The 21481-nt window shown below is 52.3% G+C and overlaps 1 protein-coding gene across 7 annotated transcripts in view; it reads left to right on the top strand.

Moving 5' to 3' along the window:
• LOC138491311 (outer mitochondrial transmembrane helix translocase-like) overlaps positions 1 to 21481 on the top strand; it is a 444827-nt gene that overhangs the window by 299086 nt on the left and 124260 nt on the right. For all 7 annotated transcript variants that reach the window (XM_069617755.1, XM_069617757.1, XM_069617760.1 and 4 more), the window contains one exon: positions 599 to 705. In XM_069617755.1, coding sequence (XP_069473856.1) covers positions 599 to 705 — 107 coding nt within the window. The remainder of the gene's footprint in view (positions 1 to 598; positions 706 to 21481) is intronic.

The following is a 21481-nucleotide window of genomic DNA, read 5'->3' as shown; positions in this document are numbered from 1 at the left end:
ACCCAAGTGTTGATTAGTTTGAAATAAATATGTATATATGCCCGCAGAGAGAGACCGAGAGAGACGGAGAGAGATGCCTCTCCAGTGCCACCTTCACTTTCTTTGTGTGTTTGTGTGTGTGTGTTTGTGCGTGTATGGTATTTCACAATGCCTCCTCTGCCCATCCCTGTTTTGCTCTTGTTGCCGTTTTTCGAGGTGTTTCCCCCTGAAGACACGATCATCCCACTACCTCCCCTCCCCTCAGTGACCCTGTAGATGGCCCCTACTCCCAGACTCAATACCAATGGCCCACCCTCCTGAACGCCCATGTATTTGCTGTATTCTTAATGTACCACCCCCACCCAAACACCCATCACCCCTTGCCCCCTAACCCGTTGCCTTCTGTCACCGCAGTACCCAGTTCCAGGGCAGGAGATTCCCATGTGTGGCCCTGTCCGGGTGTGACCGGAATCTGTGCGCATCATTTCCTGCATGCGCTTTCTGGTATGAAGCATTTGGTGAGCACCCATGCCACGTGAAACGGTATATTGCCAATCACAACCAATAGCCCACATTCATGCTTTCTGGTTTCTTAGTAATTTTCGTCTGATTTTTGCAGATTCCTTCCTGCGGAATCGTTCTTGTATGGACCATGAGGCAACTGCAATGATCAAAGCACAGTTCATGAGCCTTTGGGATGGACTGGACACTTCAGCAGACTCCCAGGTACCTCTTGCACACAGTGTGTGTAATTATGAATGCTTTGTGAGGCTGGTGGTGGGTACCTGCGGGGGCAGTGTGAGGTATGGGTCCTGCATCAAGCTGTCTGCCACACAATAACACCTGGAAAAGGAGGGGGGGGGGAGTGTGCGTGTGCACGCCTTCCTTCCTTCCTTCCTTCCTTCCTATTACAGTTTTCTGATACTGCAGTGGGTTATTTCTGTTTAATGAAATGGTTAGGCGCTAATACTGGCATGAGTTTCACAGCCCCGGAAAGCCCAAGAAAAGCACAGATGGAAGAAGCTGAAAGTGCATTAACATAGTAAGTATGAAAGAGGCTGACCATGTACAATTTGCACTTAAACAAATTTGTTTTCAGTGTCTTTCTAGGGCAGAAAGTTCTTTAATGTCTCTAGGCAAACTATTCTGCTATTTACTCCAAGCCGCCATGCTGGAACTCCCAAAATCCGTTGTTTTCTGGGAACTTGGATTGACCAATGCCATGCTGATCTAAGCAGTCTGTCTGGACCATACCAATCAAACCATTGGTTTAGATATGTGGGGTCAAGCCATACAGGGATTTGTGGATCAGTGTTAAAATCTTAAAATTCATTCTGGCCTGGATGGGAGCCAAAGCAATTTCTGCTGCAGCAGCGTTATATGATCTCCAATCCCACTATTCTAGACCATATGAACAGACATATTTTGTAATCTATGGAGGCGGTTAAAATGGTGTTTATTAATGGCCAAATGTAAACTGTTACAATATTCTAATGTAGCTCCTTTAATGGCCCTAGCTATAAAGGCATAATCAGAAGCAGACTGCAATGGTCAAAGTTGTTTTAGAGTCCTCAGATGAAAGTTGGCGGAACTCACCAGGCTACTAATCTGTGGGCTCATAGATAAAGAAGAGTATAAAAGAACGCCCAAGAACTTTACTTTGGTCATCACTGCTACCGAGTAATTGGACTTCGACAGGTCTATATATTTAGGTATGATATGATATGGCATTTGTAACGCGCCTATACACAAGTGTTTCCAGGTGCGACGAGGCAGGGAAGGGGGAACAAGGGGAAGACAGACAACGATCCTACTAGGCCAGGTGTCATTCAGATCGCGCAAGTGAAGGGGTAGGGGGAAGGGAAACAGTGCAAGGGGAAGGGGAGGGAGAAAGTGCAGTACAAAGTAAGTAGAATAAAAATAAATAAATAGGGCCAGCTGGTGGCAAGTGCAAGGTAAGTGCAGACAAGTGCTGGGAAGGGGGGGCTGTAGGGATACAGAGACAGTCCCGCAGTGCAGGGGTTGCCAGGGAGGCAGTGCAAGTGGAGAGTGGCTGGGCCCAGGACCGGGATCGGTGAGAGTGGCCCAGTTGCAGATTCAGTGCAGTTTCAGTGAAGAATTTAGCAGGGGAGAGAGAAAGCAGAAGCAAAGAGGAAGGTTTTGAGGTGCTTCCGGAACCAGAGATGGTTCTCCTAGAGTTTCAGGGAGGCAGGAAGGCTGTTCCAGAGGGAGGCCCCTGCCGCGGAGAGAGATCTACCCCCAGCTCGTTGCTTCGAGAAGCGGCTAACCCTGAGGGAGTTGGAGACGGATGAGCGAAGGGCTTGGGAAGGAAGATATTTAGGAAGAGAGAGTTTAAGGTTTTTAGGCCCCAGGTCCCAGCAGGCCTTGTGGACAATGCAGAGGGTTTTGAACTTAATCCTCACAGCCACTGGGAGCCAGTGTAGAGATTTCAGTCCTGGAGAGATACGGTCCCTGGTCTTGAGGCCAAGGACAAGTCTCGCAGTTCTGTTCTGGATGAGTTGCAGAGGGCGGAGAGTGGAGGCAGGCAGATTAAGATAGAGGCTGTTACAATAGTCCAGCTTCGAGAGAACCAGGGCTCGGAAGACAGTGAGCTCCTGGGGGAAGGAGAGGAAGGGAAGAATACCTCTGAGGAGGTGCAGCTAATAGTGTGACTTCTTAGAGACGTCAGAGATATGAGGAGAGAATGAGAGTGTGGAGTCGAAGATGACCCCGAGGTTTTTTGCCATGCAGGTAGGAGCAGGAGGAGGGCCAAGAGAGGCTGGCCAGAGAGCTGCAGGGAAGGAGGGAGTGGGTGTGCCGATGAGTAGAATCTCAGTCTTACTGGCAGTAAGGCAGAGGTCATTGGCGGCACACCATTCCTGGATAGCAGACACAGTCCGAGATGAGGGAAGGAGAGGAGGAGGCCGAGGGTAGCCTGAAAATGAGCTGGGTATCGTCCGCATAGCACTGAAAGTTGTGGCAGAGAGCGGCGATGCGGTGGGCAAGGAGTGCCAGATAATGGTTGAACAGCCAGGGAGAGAGATTAGATCCCTGGGGGACACCACAGGTGGAGAAAAAGATGTCAGAGAGGAAGGACCCCAGTTGGACCTGGGAGGGTCGATTGGAAAGGAAAGAGGTCAGCCACGCCAGAGCCTGACCAGTGATACCCAGGTTATCATGGAGACGGTTGAGCAGGATGGCATGGTTGACAGTGTCAAAGGCAGAAGAGAGATCAAGCAGAATGAGAACACATGGAATGTTGGAGTCGAGATTCAAGAGCAGGTCCTCACGGATGTTCAGGAGAGCAGTTTCCGTGCTTCTGGCAGCTCTGAAGCCAGATTGATGGTCATGAAGACTACCAACAGATTCAGCATGGAGGTTAAGCTGGGTGATGGCCAGTTTCTCCAGGAGCTTGCCCAGGAAAGGAGTGATGGAGATTGGGCGATAGTTAGCCGGGCAGGAGGGGTCAGAAGAGGGTTTCTTAAGAAGAGGGTGCACAAGGGAGTGCTTGAGGGGGGATGGGAAGACTCCAGAGGCGAAGGAGTGGTTGCAAAAGTCAACCAGAGCAGGAGCCAGGGAGTCGATGTGGTCCTTGATAGTTTTGGAGGAACAGGGGTGAACCTGTTTAGACGAGACTTTCATAGATCGGACTTGTCTGGAAACCTCGTCAGCAGAAACAAGGGGAAAGGCAGAGAAGGAGGGAGGAGGGGTGGCTGCAGAAGGGCCAGAGGAAGAGCCGGGAAGAGAGGGAGGGAGGTGATAGGAGGAGAGTGAGGACAGGATGTCCTGAGTTTTAGAGATGAAGTGAGAGGCCAGTGCAGTGCAGAGGGCCTGGGAGGGGACAGGAGAGGTAGAGACTGCAGCAGGGTTGGCAAGCTCCTTGCAGATTTTAAAGAGTTCGGCCGAGTTGTTAGATGCCGCAGAGATGCAGGCTTGGATAAGGGCTCTCTTCTTGGTGAGGTAGTTCTTTAATCAGTAGATGTGAGGGAAGAATAAGCAAGAGCTCTGTTTCAGAATGGTTAACCAGTTCACAGACATCCGGTCGACGATGTCTCGGAAAATTGACTGAATGTGAACTAAATGCTTCTCAAGTTGGCCTCTCAGTTTAAAGATCATCTGTTTGTCATCAACATAGTTTTGACGACACCGTTTTGAAGGGGCTTCATATTTATGTTAAATAGCAAAGGGGAGAGGCACAAGTTAATATTTTCACACAGGGTTATTGCTCATTGACCTTAATTCTTGAATCTCTTTTAATGAGGAATGAGCCAAAACAGTTTGAGGCTAAGTCCGAGACTCAATAATATATCCTGATCTACCGTATCAAATGCAGCAGGGAGATCCATCAATATCAGCAGGCTTACGTGACCCCCATCTGAGATGTTGAATAAAGAATCCAATATTGACTGTCGCCTAGCATGGCACGGTTTTCTAGATGTGTCTGTAATTATAATTTGCCTGCTTTGTCCAAGATTTTAAGTAACTTTAGAAATGTCACTGTAACTGGCAAATTTCTCAGGATCCAAAGAGATCTGTAAAAGGATTTTTTCAACCCTGTATTCTTTTCATTCATAATGTATTTCTCTTGCTGCAAAAACATACTTCTCCAGCATGGGGTCTGGCATGGATTCACATGCTCATGAATATTCCCCGTCGTCAGGCTGGGAATCCTCGGTAAAGAAAAAACCAGTATCAGTTTCGTTTCTGATCTGTCTTTCGTAGTAATAACCAATCACTGGTCTCTGCGTCATACTGACCACAGCCAATGACTGCCCTCTACCTAAGCACCGCCTCTGGCAGCCATCTTCAGATTTTTACCGCACGTTCATGTGTTGGGATCCTCGTGCTATTGCTCTCGAGCGTTAGTGCTATTTTTTTTTCACGTTTTTTCTCAAAACTTCGTTTTTTCGGTCAAAAAGAGCCTCAAGCTCCACCGATTCTCCATCCGATCAACGGGGACCCGTGTCGGATTCGTCTGCGCCCCTCAAGGGTGAAGATTTCGTCGAGCTACGCTTTTGAAGGACTCCAGAAGTTTCTCAGGCCCGGTCATGGCCCAGGAGAAGGGAAGCTCGACGCCCGGAAAGCTGTTCAGGGTCTGCCCTGGATGCCAGCTGCAGAACGTCTTCAAGGAGGACGAACACTCTTTTTGTCTTTACTGCCTACATGAGGACAAGACGCACGTGGAGAAGGACTGTGCGTTTTGCGGCAACATGTCGGAGCGGACCATGAAGGACCGCCATCAACGTCTCGCCAACTGGCTGGAAGGGAAGAGCCCGTCCGGCGAGAAGAGGAGGAAGAAAGCCGAGCGGTCTTCTAAGACCTTTGAGGACGCCCCGGCGACGGGGGTCCAACATAAGGCCAAGCACCGCGAGTCCGCTGGCACCGGGAGCGCCGAACGGTCGGGCTCTACGGGCGCCAGGCAGGGCGCACCCTCCCCGGCACCATCAACCACGAGCCAACGCTCGGGGTCGGGTAAGAGGAAGGCCGAGCACCCGGCGAAGCTCCTGGAGAGGCCCCGGTCGAGCTCGAAGGCGGAGGGGGAGCGAGGCAGTGTCCCCCCCCCTCAAGGATAAGGCGGTGAGCGCACCTAAGGTGGTGAAGGCCTTAATCCATCCGGCCAAGCCCTCTATCGAAACTGTCGCGACGGCCCTGGCTCAGCCTGTGGAGGCTACACCAGTGGTGGCGACCTCGGGGCTCAGAGTCTCCCTGCCACCTCGGAGGGAGTCCTCTTTTGTGCCCATCGATAGGACGCCCGTGAAATCCCCCGTGGGGAAGAAAAAGGGGGGGGCAGGGCGTCGTCGTAGATTCGGCCTCAACCTCGGAGGAGGAGCTGGTCGAAGTCTTAAGCCACGGCCTCGGCGTGGAAGAAGACCGACCCGTCGGGATGGATCCCGACGCAGGTGACGACGACATCGTCGAGGGTACCGACGGGGCCCCTGATCGCCCGTCGGATTCCCCTCTGCCAGCGCCGCGAGACAACTCGGCGGCCATTTTGTTGGCTATACAGTCCTTATGCTCAGAGATAAGGACGAGACTACCGTTGCCGACGGAACCTCTCCCGTCGGGGGACCCAGAACCGGGACCTTCTGGTGTTCCCCCTACCAAGAAAAGAAGGATCCACCCTCCGCCTCCTTTTCAGCCATCGCGCCCCTTCCAGCCCTCCTCCCCGTCCACCCGAGGGGATGATATGGGGACTGACACGGCAGCGACGGGTACGGACGACGAGGTATACGACGAGGATGTACCGTCGTCGCCTCCCACCAGGGCTTCTCTGCCCGATGAGATTGGATCGTTCCACTCCATGATCACCAGGGCATCCGAGCTTTTCCAACTCTGCCCTGAGGAGAAGAAGGAGGAAGGCTTCCTTTATCAGCGGCGCGAGGCCAAGAGGAAGACGGTCCTCTCAGTGCCTCTATTGGACGACATTTGGGATGTGGGCCTCACCCTCCTCAAGAACCCTTCCACGACGCCAGCTAGAAGAGACCGGTACGAGAAGAAGTACCGGGTCCCGGACACGGCCCCCCTGTGCCTCCGGGCGCAGCCGACCCCGGACTCCGTCGTCTCCGCGGCGGCCAGGAAAAAAGCGGGGGGGGGGTGCGGCCTCCACATCGACTTCCCCACCGGACGGCGATGGAAAGAAATTGGACGCTATGGGACGCAGAGTCATCTCGTCTGCGGCGACGACGATTAAAGCGGCCAACGCCTTGGCTATCGTGGCCCGCTACGACAGGGAGCTCTGGTACAAACTGGCTCCCCTGCTGGACTTCTTGCCGGACGACAAGAGGGCAGAGGCCCTGGAGATCCTGCAGGAAGGTGAGGTGGCTTCGGACCACGCCATTACCGTTGCGACGGACATCGCCGACACTGGGTTCCGCCAGTTGGGCAACGGCGTTTGCCTTAGGCGGCGTGGATGGCTCAAGGCTACGGACTTCGGTCAAGACGTTCAGACCAGAGTCCTGGACATGCCCTTCGATGGGAACAACCTGTTCGGGAAAACAGTGGACGATTCCCTTCAGGCCATTAAAGCGGACACCGAGACGGCCCGGGCCCTTGGAGTTCTGCAACAACGACGGACGCCCTTTCGGAGCAGCGGAGGCAAGGGCGCCTCCAAAAGTTCCGGCGGCGGTTTCTCCACCTACCGTCAAGCGGCCCGCTCGTCGGCTCAGGAGGCCTACAGAGGACGAGGCAAGTCTGGCGGACCCCGCCGTCGTCGCCAAGGAGGTCAAGGCGGCAAAGCCTCGTCGAAGCAGGATTGAACCAGCCGTGGGGTCGGGCCCCCACCGAAGCACCCCGGTGGGAGGCCGGCTGGCGAGCTTCGTCAGCGTGTGGGAGTCCATCTCCACCGACCGTTGGGTGCTGGACGCCTTGGCCCGGGGCCACGCGCTCGAGTTTCAAAGAAGGTGTCCGCGCGTCCCCCCCGTGGCCAGGAAAGAACTTCACGTCCCTCAACTTCTCCTGGAGGTAAAGGCGATGCTCAGGAAGGGCGCCATCGAACTCGTCCCAAAGAGGCTTCGGGGCTCCGGAGTTTACTCGAGATACTTCCTCGTGAAGAAGAAGACGGGGGGATGGCGCCCCATCCTGGACCTGCGACGTCTGAACAAGTTCATCAAGGCGCAAAAGTTCCGGATGGTCACACTCCAGCACGTCCTGGGTCAGCTGGAGGAAGGAGACTTCCTGTCGTCGTTGGATTTGGAGGATGCCTACTTCCATATTCCCATCCTAAAGGGGCACCGGAAATTCCTCAGGTTTGTGGTCCAAGGGCGTCACTACCAGTTCAAAGCCCTCCCCTTCGGACTACGGTCGGCACCCAGGGTATTCACCAAGTGCCTTGCACCGGTGGCGGCGCAGCTGCGCCGCGAGGGGATCCACGTCTACCCCTACCTGGATGACTGGCTCATCCGAGCCAAGACGAGGGAGCTCGCCGTGGAGCACACGGCAAGGACCGTCCAACTTCTCAGACCTGGGATTCTCCGTGAACTACGCCAAGTCCCACCTGGTACCCCCGCAAAACGCACTGTTTCTGGGAGCGAAGCTCGACACAGTGTCCCTTCTGGCCTCCCCGTCGGAGGAAAGGACCAGGTCCATCCTGGGCAAGGTACAGCGGATGTTGGTTTCCGACGCAGCCAAGGTGAGGTCCATCAAGTCCCTCCTCGGAATGATGTCTTCTTGCATCTACCTCATTCCCTTGTGCAGGCTCCGGATGCGCCCGTTGCAGGAGTTCCTGGACGCGCGCTGGATCCAAACGACGGGCGGCTTCGAGGAGAGGATCACACTCGACGAGAGTTTCCGCCGAACGGTCCGGTGGTGGGGCATCCGCGCGCATCTGACGGCGGGCATGGACTTCCAGACCCCAGACCACCAGGAAACAGTGACCACGGATGCCTCCCTGGAAGGGTGGGGAGCGCACACCGAAAATCTGCACACGAGAGGCCTTTGGCTCCCGACGGAGAAGTCCCTCCATATCAACGTCCTGGAGCTCCGTGCAGTGTTCTGGGCCCTCAGGTCCTTCCTTCCGTCCCTCAAGGGCAAGGTGGTGAGGATCTTCACCGACAACACCACCACCATGTTTTACATCAGGAAACAGGGCGGAACCAGGTCCCCAGCACTGTCCAAGGAGGCGCAGGACCTGTGGCATTGGGCCGTCGCCCAAAGGATGTTTCTGGTGCCGTTTCATCTGGCAGGGATAAAAAACACCATCGCCGACTCACTCAGCAGGGAGCTGCGCTCGTGCCACGAGTGGGAACTACGGCAGGATCTAGTGGATCGCCTCTTCCGACGGTGGGGCACACCCCAGATCGACCTGTTCGCGACGGCGACGAACTCCAAGTGCGGAGGTTCGCCAGCAGGTTTCCCCAGGCGAGGAGCATGGGCGATGCTTTCTCGTTCCCCTGGGAGGGCCTGTTCCTCTACGCGTTCCCTCCTTTGCCACTACTAATCCGGCTCGTCAACCAGCTCAAGAGGTCACGGTGCAGGATGATCCTCGTCGCACCTGCGTGGCCGAGGCAGATATGGTTCCCGGACCTTCTGGACTTGTCAGCGTCCCCGCCAATCAAGCTGCCGGTGGACGCGGATCTACTCTCCAGGGAAGGAGGCGCCATCCTCCACCACGACCCGAAATCGCTGAACTTGCAGGCCTGGCTCCTGCAGCGCTAGAGTTTGGAGGATACGACATACCGGCCGACTGCAGAGAGGTTCTTGCAAAGGCCAGGGCGTCCTCGACTCTTAAATGCTACGGACACAAATGGAAGAGGTTCTCTGTCTGGTGCCACGCACAGAAGATTAACCCTCTACGGATTACGGCTCCCCAGGTACTGCCGTACCTGCTGACGCTGGCCAAAGCTGGACTGGCACACGCGTCCATCAAGATTCATCTTGCTGCGATCTCCCGATACACCAGAACCACGGGCCGGACGTCCTTGTGGTCTCATCGTCTGGTTAAAGAGTTCATGAAGGGACTGTTCAGATCGTTCCCGCCGGTGAAGGCTCCGGCCCCGGCGTGGGAGCTCAACGTGGTGCTGACCAAGCTCATGGGACCTCCTTTCGAGCATCTGCACTCGGCCCCATTGAAGTTTCTGTCGTGGAAAACAGCGTTTCTTGTGGCCATCACCTCCGCACGACGGGTGGGAGAGATCCAGGCCCTTTCCTGCAAGGCCCCGTACTTGACTTTTCACGACACGAGGGTAGTGCTCAGGACGCACCCCTCCTTCATGCCCAAGGTACCGTCGGACTTCCATCTCAACGAACCCTTGGTGTTGCCTGTGTTCTTCCCGTCGCCTTCGTCGCCGGCTGAGAGGACTTTGCACTCGCTGGATGTGGCTAGAGCGCTGAAGTTCTACGTGAACCGCACGAAGTGTTTTCGGAAGACGTCACAACTCTTTGTGAACTTTGGACCTGTCAATCAGGGGAAGGCTCTCTCGAAGGCTTCCATTTCCAGATGGCTCTCCGGCTGTATCATGTACTGTCATCGGTTGGCAAACCGACCGCTGCCTGGGCGTCCGAGAGCCCATTCCACCAGAGCGATCGCAGCTACCACGGCGTTCCTTTCTGGTGTGCCCCTGCTGGACATATGCAGGGCTGCTACGTGGAGGTCGACGCACACCTTCACGAAATTCTACTGCGTCGACCGGGATTCCAGGGAGGAGTCCAGGGTCGGCCAAGCAGTGCTGCGCAACCTGTTCGCCTGAGGTGAGCCTGGTGAGGAGGTAAGATGCTTAATGTTGAGTTTGATGTAATGCTTAATGTTGAGCCTTTGCCACCTCCCGTGGTTGTGCATGTGTGTACTGCTATGTATTCTTTATTCATGAGCATGTGAATCCATGCCAGACCCCATGCTGGAGAAGGAACAAATTACTTACCTGTAACTGTTGTTCTCCAGCATGGGTCTGGCATGGATTCACATGCGAACCCTCCCGCCTACCCCTCTGCGGCTCTTCACTTGGTCATACTGCCACTTCACGTGCTTCCAAATCTGAAGATGGCTGCCAGAGGCGGTGCTTAGGTAGAGGGCAGTCATTGGCTGTGGTCAGTATGACGCAGAGACCAGTGATTGGTTATTACTACGAAAGACAGATCAGAAACGAAACTGATACTGGTTTTTTCTTTACCGAGGATTCCCAGCCTGACGACGGGGAATATTCATGAGCATGTGAATCCATGCCAGACCCATGCTGGAGAACAACAGTTACAGGTAAGTAACTTGTTCCATAGCCTGCAACCCTGAACACTTACTCTGGTTTAGATCCATTCTTCATGCTTGCTCAAGCTTGCTTTTCTGTAATATCGACATGATACTGACCCACTCCCTAGTGGAGACTCCTCCCTTTAATGAATACAATTCTTTGTCTGAAACCGCCATAGGTTTCAACAGGTTTCTCTGGATTGTCCTCGGCTCCCCTTCCGTTTATATGACCCGGTTCGTGGTTGTGGGAGAAGCGGGGGATGGTTCTTGCTTGCTGGCCGTGCACATTCCTTCCATCTCTGAGTGATGCCACCAGGACCCAGGCTTGTCCTTCAGGTGATTGATGATACTGACCGAATATTGGCACATCTAGCAGCTCTGGGACCAGGCGTGGGCTCATCATCGATGGTGGTTGTGTGGTGGAGATGAGATGATAGAACCAGTGTTGCCAGCATCTTCCACTTTCAGCTGTGGCGTGTCTCAACTTCTGCTGAGATTTCAGGGTGAATACCTCAGCAGAATGTGGTAGTAGTTGTCAGGAAATATGATGGCAGGAGGGTACTGTGAGTCGAAGGTATTGACCTATGTTCCGCCTGATTTATATACTGTTTATTTTGCCTTGCTTTTCTTAAACTTCCTTTTATTCATTTCTCGCAATTCCCATAACTGTACATTGCATTGTATACTGTAAAATTAAGCCAGGACAACCTACTGAGTGAAAAGTAGAAAACAAAATAGGAGAACCAACTACCCAAGATAATGAAGCACAGTGTTACAAAATTGCAAACAACTTGTGGGCATAAGTAGTTGATCAAGACTGGGACTGCATGAGAGCGACCATGGTGTCACAAAAGAAGTTTTAAAAAAATTAAAGTTTATTCATAAACCAGGTTCAAGTCACACAATATTTGTAGAGTACACGGAATCATAAATAAAACAAATACATTACAAAAGGTAAACCATACAGGTGCACATAAGGGCAATGTAAAAACAGCAGGCCCACTAGGCCTTGTACAAGCTAAAGACAAACAGCAAGAATTGGCGGATCCCATGCCCACTTCAGACCTGCAGAGGAGTCCCAAGTCACCCCCAACTTGTAAGGGTGAATGCGTCGGGTGCACCCACCTCACGCTCCAACAACATGACACTACTCCCCCGGCTAAGATTGCACATATACACTGATGGTAGACTTCCTCAGCCCTCATTCACCCCTTCACCAGTCACTGTATCATTGCTCACTGCTTTCCTAGACTGTAAAAAAGAGCGCACCGGGTCCCATATAGCACTAGGCCTAGATCTGTGGAACTGCTTTCTTGTCATGATCTCTGCTCCCAAAAGGTCAGGGTTTTCCCAACTCCCTTGGAAGCAGATCCATAACCCAGGTTCCGAGTGCCAACCAGTCCCAATTGGGACCTTTTGGACCCAGTCCTGGCGCCAGTGGCACCAGGCTCATAAATATGCCCAGTCCCAGCGCTGGAAGCGCCGGGCTCATAATGCTTGGGTGGACTTACCTGCAGCAGACCATGCTGCTTACTTGCCTGCCAGTTGAGCCTCTGATCCTCTTCTGTTTGGAACTACTTTTCCTGTTGGGTGGGGCAGGAGCCACTCCCTAGATTCAGAACACTGGAACTCTTCTGGAAAGCAGGAACTCTTTTCTTACCTAGGCGTGGCTGTGGAAGGAGACACTTAAGCACTACAGGAGGCTATTTAAACCACACCCGATGGATGAATCTTGCTTTGCGTTATTCTGCATCCTCTGCAGCAGAACGTTCATCGTGTCTTCTGTATCTGATCCTGGGCCTAAGGAAAAAGGCTTACCATCCTGAATCCAGTCTTCAGCAACACCTATAAAGACAAGAAAGAACAGGTTAGCATTATTAGCATTACGGTCTTCAGTGACAGCTCTTCACTTACCTGATCCATCGGCTGTCACCAACGCCTCGCGCTGCCTTCCGGCATCTGAAAGACAAAGGCTTACCTACTCTTCGTGCGCTCCGGAGGTCTTCACACTGCATTCCGGCATCTGAAAGACAAAAGCTTACCAACTCTTCGCACGCTCCGGAGGCCTTCGGCGCTGCATCCCGCATCTGAAAGACAAAACAAGGTGCGTTTAAAGACATTGGGGAACTTTAATACTCACGTGCCATTACTCCTTTCCACATCTAACCCAGTGGGTATTCCGGCACCCTGCAGCCGCTCCGAACTTGTACCTGCAAAATAAAAAGACAGTTAGAGCGCATCGTGAAGCAGGCAACAAGCGCTTACTTACGTGCTTCCAGGCGCTTCTATTCATCACACTGGCTCCATCTTCAACTCACTTCAGCCCGTCATCCGCCATCGCCGGAACCCTGCAAAACAAGAAACATCATTACTAAAGACTTTAAAGACATTAGAATTACTCGAAACTTACCGTTCGTGCAGTAAACGACGGACAGCAGTCCTCTGAAGTCAAGAGGCCTGCTCCCCTTATCCAGTGAAGAAACTGGTTACAGCACCCTGCCCCGAGGCAGATGGAGAGCGCGGCGTTCACTTACCTAAGGTGAGAGCGTTAACCTTTGGGGTTCTACAGGAGAAGAGAAAGGGAAGAAGAGAGAGACATTCAATAACCCAGTTCCTTAATCCCATATTTTCTATCTGCAGACATCTTACCCTTCAAGTCAGACATACAGTGCACAGAGGTCCAGCCCAAAGAGCCAGCCGTGTGTTACACATCACCTTTGCAGATACGGTATACGCCCAGTCAAGACCGGCGCCTCTACGGGAATCAGGTGAGCGTTACATTTCTGCAGTATTCCTGTTCAATATCGCAGCCCCACGCCAGGTCTTTTAACCATTTTTCTGTCGTTGGAGCTACACGGCTTGACCAAAGTATCAAGATGCAGTGCTTTGCTAGTAGCATGCATATGGACAGTAATTTCCTCATCCCCTTAGAAACCCCCGGTTGCCACCCAAAAATACAGGAAAGGATGTCCTGAGCGACTTCTTGATAAATCGTGCGCCCTGCCATTTCTGTTACTTGCTGCCAAAAGGTCATCAGGAAAGAGCAGTTCTACAGAACATGAATTAATCCAGCATGATCACTTTTACACCTGGGGCACCGTCCATCACTGGAGAAATCAAATTTCTTCTGGACCGCAGGTGACATGGAAACTTGATGGAGAATGTTAAATTGAATGAGCTTAAACCGGGAGCTAATCGCCACATTCCTAGTGTATAAGCGCATGTATTGCCGCCTCTTATCTCCCAGGTCAGAGCCAATATCAACCGCCCACAGCGCCCTGCATGCTGGTACCTCCCTTGGAGCCGAGCTTAGCACCATCTGATAGATTGTTGAGACTGCCCTCTTTGCATTCGCATCATTGACCAGGTACTCCAAAAGGGGGAATGACTGCCGCTCAGAGGAAAAGGATGATGACCAGGCCCGAAACGCCTTGCGCATCCTAAAAAACTGAAACGCCAACCCAAATGCATCTCCTTGTTTGGCCTTGACTTGCTCCCAGGAGACAAACTGCCCATAAGCGTAGAAATCAAACATATATTATTCACCAAGAAACGAGACCACTCCCTCTTAATCCTGCCATTGCGCATCGGGCTAAACATTGAATATCCCAAACCGTAAATTCAGGGGAATATGGAAAGGACACTTGCATTCTCTGGCACAGCCTACGCCATGCATGGACCATGCACTCTGCAGGGTCGAAAGGACACTTAACATTAATCTTCCTGGAAATCAGGGTACTCTGCAGCGAATACGGCTCGGCTGACCTCTTTTCAATCCTAACATGCAGGAAAGATTGGGAGCCCGCCATTCAGTATGAGGCGAACAGCACCTATACAGCTCCAAATCAGGTACATTAAGACCCCCTTGTTCCCATGACCCTTTAAGTGTCATTTAATTCTGGGTGCCTTCGGGCCCCACACCAGTTTAGTCATTAGTGACCACAGTTCTGCAAAAAATTGGGTGCCAGGCCACACCGGGGCGTTAAGAAATAAAGATAATAATTTAGGAAAGATGACATCATCAGCATAGAGTGAAATCAATTCCCGGGCCCCTCCTAATGCAAGCCCGCAATGTCTTTGAAACGCCCTCAAGCGTACCGCCACAGGCTCCATAGTAATTGCAAACAAAAGTGTGTCCCTCGTCCCAACTCAAAAGCTGCCGAGTGCCTACCAAAAATACCAATCCTCGTGGGCACCCCGGAATACAGGACCTTAACGCATTGCCTGCAGTACGCCGGTTCCCTGACCTTCCCGAGAACGGCAAACAGAAAATCGCTCCCGACAAAATCAAACGCCTTTTCCATGTCTAAAAGCGCACCGATCGCCTGTACTGAGGGATCAATCTGGACCAACACCGCAAACAGTCTCTGTAAATTGAGGGCTGTGGATCGGCCCGGGATAAAGCCAGACTGATCTAAAGGCACAATAGACGAGAGAAAGGGAAGCAGCCTATTAGCTATTATTTTAGAGAATATGTTCGTATCCATATTAATGAGGGATATCGGCCTGCAGGAGGCACAGTCCAATGGGTCTTTATCAGGCTTTAGTACCAAAGAGATTATACCCTCGCACATCATAGGAGGCTGCAACCCTGATTGCAGGCCCTCTTGAATGAAATACTCTGCAACATTGGAGCCGTATTCCTTGAAAACGTTGAGGTGAGCCCATCCGAACCTGGGGCCTTAGCGGTTGGGAGATCTTTAATCGCTTTCAGGATACCTACAACAGTGATAGAGGCACCCAGAACTACTTTAGCCTGAGCACTCAACTCTACTAACGCAGCCTCCTCCACAAAGAGCGTCATGGTATCCGGCTCCATCCTACCTGTCGCAACAGGCAAGTTCCCATAAAAATCTCGTAATTCTGTGAGTATTAAATTGGGTTCTGTGACCAATGTGCAATCTGCACGTGTAATCAATGGGGTATCTGTTTAACCTCTTGCGCCCTTCACCAACCCGGCTACGTACCTGCCTGGCCTCCCCTTCATCCCCATACTAATGCGCCAGTCGAGGGGATGCGAGAAAACGCACTTCTCTATCTGCCTTTTCTCTAAAGTGGCCAAGGGCAGTTCGGACCACCTCCAGGGACTCATTGGAGCGCTGTGCCCTTTCCTCAGACTGTAATAGTTTTAGCTCATTTTATAGCTCGCCCAGCCTCCTCTGTATCGCCTTAAGCTCCCACTTTCAATCGATATGGAGCCCCCCCTTCAGGTACTCTATAAACGCCTCCCAGAAGGTCCCGACCGAGGCCACCGACCCCACATTGCAAGCAAACAATGATGTTCTAATCTCTTGCACTTCTCTCTGATACACCACATCCAATAACGCTTGGCTTTTGAAACGCCAATGGGCTCTAACAACCATTAGATTCTCCCTCTGAAACTGCCACATAACCAGGGAGTGATCGGACAGTGTTCTTGGGAGAATAATGCAAATGTCTGTACTACGAACCAGGCTCTTGCCCACCATTGTATAATCAATGCAGGATCTCATGTCATGCGTAGGAGAATAAAGATAAATCCCTCTCATCCAGGTGCAGCATTCTCCAAAGATCCAACAGCCCAAGGTCCATAAGCCCCCCCCTGGTATTGCTCTAGTAGCCGAGGACCATGACTTCATGCCGACAATGGATCTATCCTGTTCCGCATGCAGAATCGTGTTAAAATCCCCAGCTACAATTGAGTATGCTAGTCACTTAACCCAGGTGGAGTCCTAAAATCCAAGATCTGCATTAGGGCCATAGGTGACCAAGGTAACCAGGTTCCGAGCCAGCGTCCCCAACACTATAGCATACCTCCCATCAGGGTCTCTTTCTTGATGCAATGGCCTAAACCCCATTAATATATGGACAATAATCGAATCGCCACGTGAATATGATGAATAAGAAGTGTAAAACTGCATCTCCCCATCAAGTGCATTTCCTGAAGATGGACAAGTGCAGGACAAGGAACAGGAAACAACAAGTAGTGCAGCCAACGGGTGGCAAGTGCGGGTGTTAAGAAGTGCAGACAACAAGTGTATAAAAGTGCAGAAGAGGGGACTATTGGGTTACAGATACAGACCACAAGTGCAGGGGGTGCAGAGGCAGTGCAGGTTTGCAGCTGGACAGGCAGGGACCTGGGCCCGAATTCAGAGGGTGGCCAGGTGACCAGTGTGTTTATCGGACAGGAGATCAGCAGGGGAGGGGAAGAGAGAAGGCAGAAGCAAAGAGGATGGTCTTGAGGGGCTTCTGAAACCGGAGATGGTTCTGCTCATGTTTCAGAGAGGCAGGGAGGCTTTTCCAGAGGGAGGCACCAGCCGAAGAAAGAGATCTGCCCCAACTCGTTGCTTGGAGAAGCGACTGACCCTCGAGGAGTTGGTGGTGGAGGAGCAGAGAGCTCGAGTAGGAAGATATTTCAGTAGAGAGACTTGGAGGGATTGTGGTCTCGGGGCCCCAGAAAGCCTTGTGGACGATGCAGAGGATCTTAAACTTGATGCTTGCCGTCACTGGGAGCCAATGAAGAGATTTCAGTGCTGGAGAGATGTGGTCTCTGGGCTTGAGGCCAAGGACAAGTCTCGCAGTCCTGTTCTGGATGAGTTGTAGAGGACCGAGAGTAGAGGCAGGTAGAATTAGAAAGAGGCCGTTGCAGTAGTACAGACTAGAGAGAACCAGAGCTCTGGAGACAGTAAGCTTCTGGGGGAAGTGAGGAAAGAAAAAATACCTCTGAGGCGGTGCAGCTGGTAGTTTGACTTCTTAGAGACGTCCAAGGTGTGAGGAGAGAAGGAGAGTCTGGAGTCTAAGATGACCCGAGGTTCTTGGCCTCACAGGTAGGAGCAAGAAGAGGGTCCAGGGTGGGCGGCCAGAGAGTGAGAGGAAAGGAAGGTGCTTGTGAGCCGATGAGGAGGATATCCGTCTTACTAGCATTAAGGCAAAGATCATTGGTGGCACACCACTCCTGGATTGCGGACAGACAATCTGGGAACAGAGGGAGAAGAGGCTGCTGAGAGGAGCCTGAAAGAGAGCAGAGTATCATATGCATAGCACTGAAAGTTGGAGCAGCTATGCGGTGGGCGAGAGGTGCCAGGTATTGGTTGATCAGCTAATGAGAGAGTTTATACCCCTGGGGAACACCACAGGTAGAGAGAAAGATAAAGGATAGGAAGGACCAAACGTTGGACCTGGGAGGGCCGATCAGAGAGAAAGGAAGTCGGCCAGGCCAGGGCCTGATCTGTGATACCCAGGTTATCACGGAGCCAGTTGAGCAGGATGGCATGGTTGACGATATCAAAAGCAGAAGAGAGATCGAGGAGGATGAGGACAGAAGGATGGTTAGTATTAATGTTTGAGAGCAGGTCTTCACAGATGTTCAGGCGAACAGTTTCCGTGCTTCTGGCTGTTCTGAAGCCAGACTAATGGTCATGGAGACAACTAACAGATTCAGTGTGAAGGTTAAGCTGGGAGATGGGCAGCTTTACCAAGAGTTTACCCAGACAAGGAATAATGGAGATCAGGCAATAGTTAGCCGGACAGGAGAGGTCAGCTGAGGGTTTCTTAAGAAGAGGGTGCACAAGGGAGACCTTCAGGGGGGAGGGGAAGGTTCCAGTGGTGAAAGAGTGGTTGCAGAAGTCGGCCAAGGCTGGAGCAAGCGTGTCAATATGGTCCTTGATGGTTTTGGATGAACACAGAAGAACCTGTTTTGACAAGACTTTCATAGATCGGACTTGTCTAGAAACTTCATCAGGGATGAACAAAGGAAAGTAAGGGAAGGGAAGGAAGGAGGAGAGGCGGCCACAGGAAGGCCAGAAGTCGAGGAAGGAGAAGATGAGAGGGTGGACAGGATGTCCTGGGGTTTAGAGAAGAAATGTGAAGCCAAAGCCGTGCAGAGGGCCTGGGAGGGAACAGGAGAGGTATAGACTGCAGCAGCATTGGCCAGCTCCTTGCAAATTTTAAAGAGTTTGGCCGAGTTGTTAGGTGCCGCGGAGACGCAGGCTTGAATGTGTGCTCTCTTCTTAGTGTGGACAGAGAGTCAATACTGCCTTTGGAGCAGGCGGCAGGCCAGTTTGTCAGAGGGGGCACATGATGCAGTCCATTTCCTCTCAGCCACCCTACACTTGCATTTAAGGGTGACGAGGTCTGAGTTGTACAAAGAGTTGCACTTGGCTTTGGACTTCAAGCGGATCCTCATGACAGGGGCAAGTACATCGAGAGTGTCTGAGATAGAAGAATGGAGGTTGGAAAGGGCTGTGTCAGGATGTGAGTCAGCCGGAGGTGCAGGAGGGTGTTGAGATCTGAGGTCTGCGTAGATTATAGTACCTCCGTCCCCAAGCACCAGTCAGAGAGAATATTAATGTACTCCCTGACCGGTTATTGAGGCCACAGGTGGCAGGAACAGCAAACTCTGGATCCTAGATGACTGTAAAGGAAAACAAGCAAGTCAGGGATAAACAGGAACAGTATACTTAGTTCTTAACCACAAATGGAAAATAAAGAGGCACCTACCAGCAGGGAAACGAGAGATAGAATGTAAATCAGTTGGCTCCCCCCTTTGATTTCAATGATGTTTCGTGGTGGTGTATTGGGACAGCAAGGTGGCTGTCAAACCAGGACAGCAATCGGGTGCCACAGTAGAACAGGAAGAAAAGGGGTGGTTTCTTGGTGGGGATCAAAGTGGTTCAAGGCAATCCAGGGGCCAAGACAGTATGATGGGTTAATGCCCAAAGTACCAAATCCAAGAGTCCAGAGGAAGCAATCCAAAATTCCTTAGCAGGAGTCATAGCAGTTCATAGAATCAGTCCATAGAAAAAAGGAGCCAAATCCAAGGGAAAATCAAGTAGCAATCCAAGAAAACGAAGTCCGGTCCAAAATCCAAGTAGATCACAAGAAACGGGAACAAACGCCCCACACTGTGTAAAACAGCTGAGAAGCGTAGTTTGGCGTTCTTTGAGTGCTTTCATGCCTCCTGCTTGTAATCACGTGATCGCCTGCTTGGAATCACGTGATCGCGCAACCGGCGCGTGGGAGAAGTCACATGATGAGTCACGTGAGCGGGAGGAATATCCCAGTGTTTCTGACGGGAACTGCTCAATCCCAAGACACGTGAACGCCCTCTCCGGGCAGTGGATGCAGCAGGGACCGGCCCGCAATGCGCCCGTAGGCGCCAGGGGACATGCCAGTGCCAATGGGGCCACCAACGCCAGCATGCACCCATGGGACCATGGGACGCCGCCCGCTGAGGCGCGGTGAGTGTTCTGTGGCATCAGGCTGCGCCTACATGGGGTACTTGCTGTGCGGTATGTGGAAAGTGGGAGGGGTGCGGGCAGTCTGGTGGTAGGACTAGGACAATGCGTGACTGAGGGGGAGAGAAAGTGGTGGCGAAAGCCTCAACTGACACACGCTTCATGGGTCGGATGACCGAGAAGGTGGGTGGCAGTGCTGGATTTGGGTCATCCTGAGTGAGAGTGTGAGATATATTTATGATATATATACATATATATATATGTATATATATATATATATATCACTCCGGAAGAGAGGAGTAGTGAGAGGGTTAGAGGGGGGAGGGGGAGGTCTGAGGGGATTAGAACATCCAAGGTGTGCCCTGCAGAGTGAGTCGGGCCAGAGGGAAAAATGGAAAGAGAAGGAGAATCACAGAGGATGCGAAAGAGTCCAGAGGAAGGATAGGAAGCATCCAGGTGGATGTTGAGGTCTCAGAGGAGGAGGAGTTGAGTGGTAGAGGCAAGGAGGGAGGAGGAGAGGTCTGGCCACTCAGAGAGAAAGGAGGTTACCTGGCCAGGCGGCCGGTAGATAGTAGCCACAGTAAGAGAGCGGCCAGGAGAGAGAGAGAGCCTGCAGACAGGCATTCAAAGGAGGAGTACACCTGCATGGGAATAAGAGAGGCAGGGATCCACTCCATGGACAATCTAGGCTAAATCCCCACCGCAACGGTTGGTTCTGGGCACGGAGAGGATCCTGTACCCATCAGGGAGGAGAGTGTCAAAACTAGTGACAGATCTGGCCGCGAACCACATCTCGGTCAGACCGAGAACATCAAGGTCGAGTTCTTCCAGGAGACAGCAGATGTCGGAGGAGCGTTTAACAGCTGAGCGAGATTTGAGTGGCAATGTGGAGAAGGTTGCCACCCTTGAAAGTCTTCCATGGAGGGGTAAAGGTCAGAGGTATGTTCTGTGGAAGTGTAGAAGGAGCCTGAGGGTGGGCAGAGGAGGGAGGAGAGGGCAATGTAGCCAAGGAGGAGGATGAAGACGCCAGAGAGGTGGCGGAGGAGGGAGGCAGGGCAGCCAGAGAAGAAGTAAAGGAAGCCAAAGAGGTGGCAGAGGGAGGAGGCAGAGGAGCCAGAAAAGGGAAAGGAGGGACAGCAGGAGAAGATAGGAAATTGATGAGGCGCAGGAAGCGTCTATCAAAAAGGACAACGTTGGCCTGAGTGCCTTGGACCAAGACTGTGCCATTTAGGTTAACATTAATAATGGTTTTAGAGGAGTGGAAGGGGGCCAGGAGGGCCAACCACCGGGTGCCACCATTACTGGGAGAGAAGGAAAAAGGAGGGAGCACAGAGGCCATTTGTGAAGTACATAGGCCTGGCGAGGGAACGACAAAGAGGATGTGGGTGAGGGTCTGTCTGCAGGAAGTGCTGGTCTAGGTATCGGCGAAAAGGAGGCCTGGCTTGTAGACCAGGATATCCTTTTTGAACGTCTTCCGACCAGACTTAGTAAGAAGGACAGGATAGTCAATAGAGAAGCAGTTAGAGAAGATAGAAGAGATAGAGAGCACCATAGAGGATGCAGAGGGAAGGGAGAGGGAGAGGGAGGAAAGGAGGAAGCAGGGGAGTGA

This window comes from Ambystoma mexicanum, chromosome 10, assembly GCF_040938575.1.
Source record: "Ambystoma mexicanum isolate Mex_15411 chromosome 10, UKY_AmexF1_1, whole genome shotgun sequence".
Taxonomy (NCBI): Eukaryota; Metazoa; Chordata; class Amphibia; order Caudata; family Ambystomatidae; genus Ambystoma; species Ambystoma mexicanum.
This window is presented reverse-complemented; position numbering and strand designations above follow the sequence as displayed.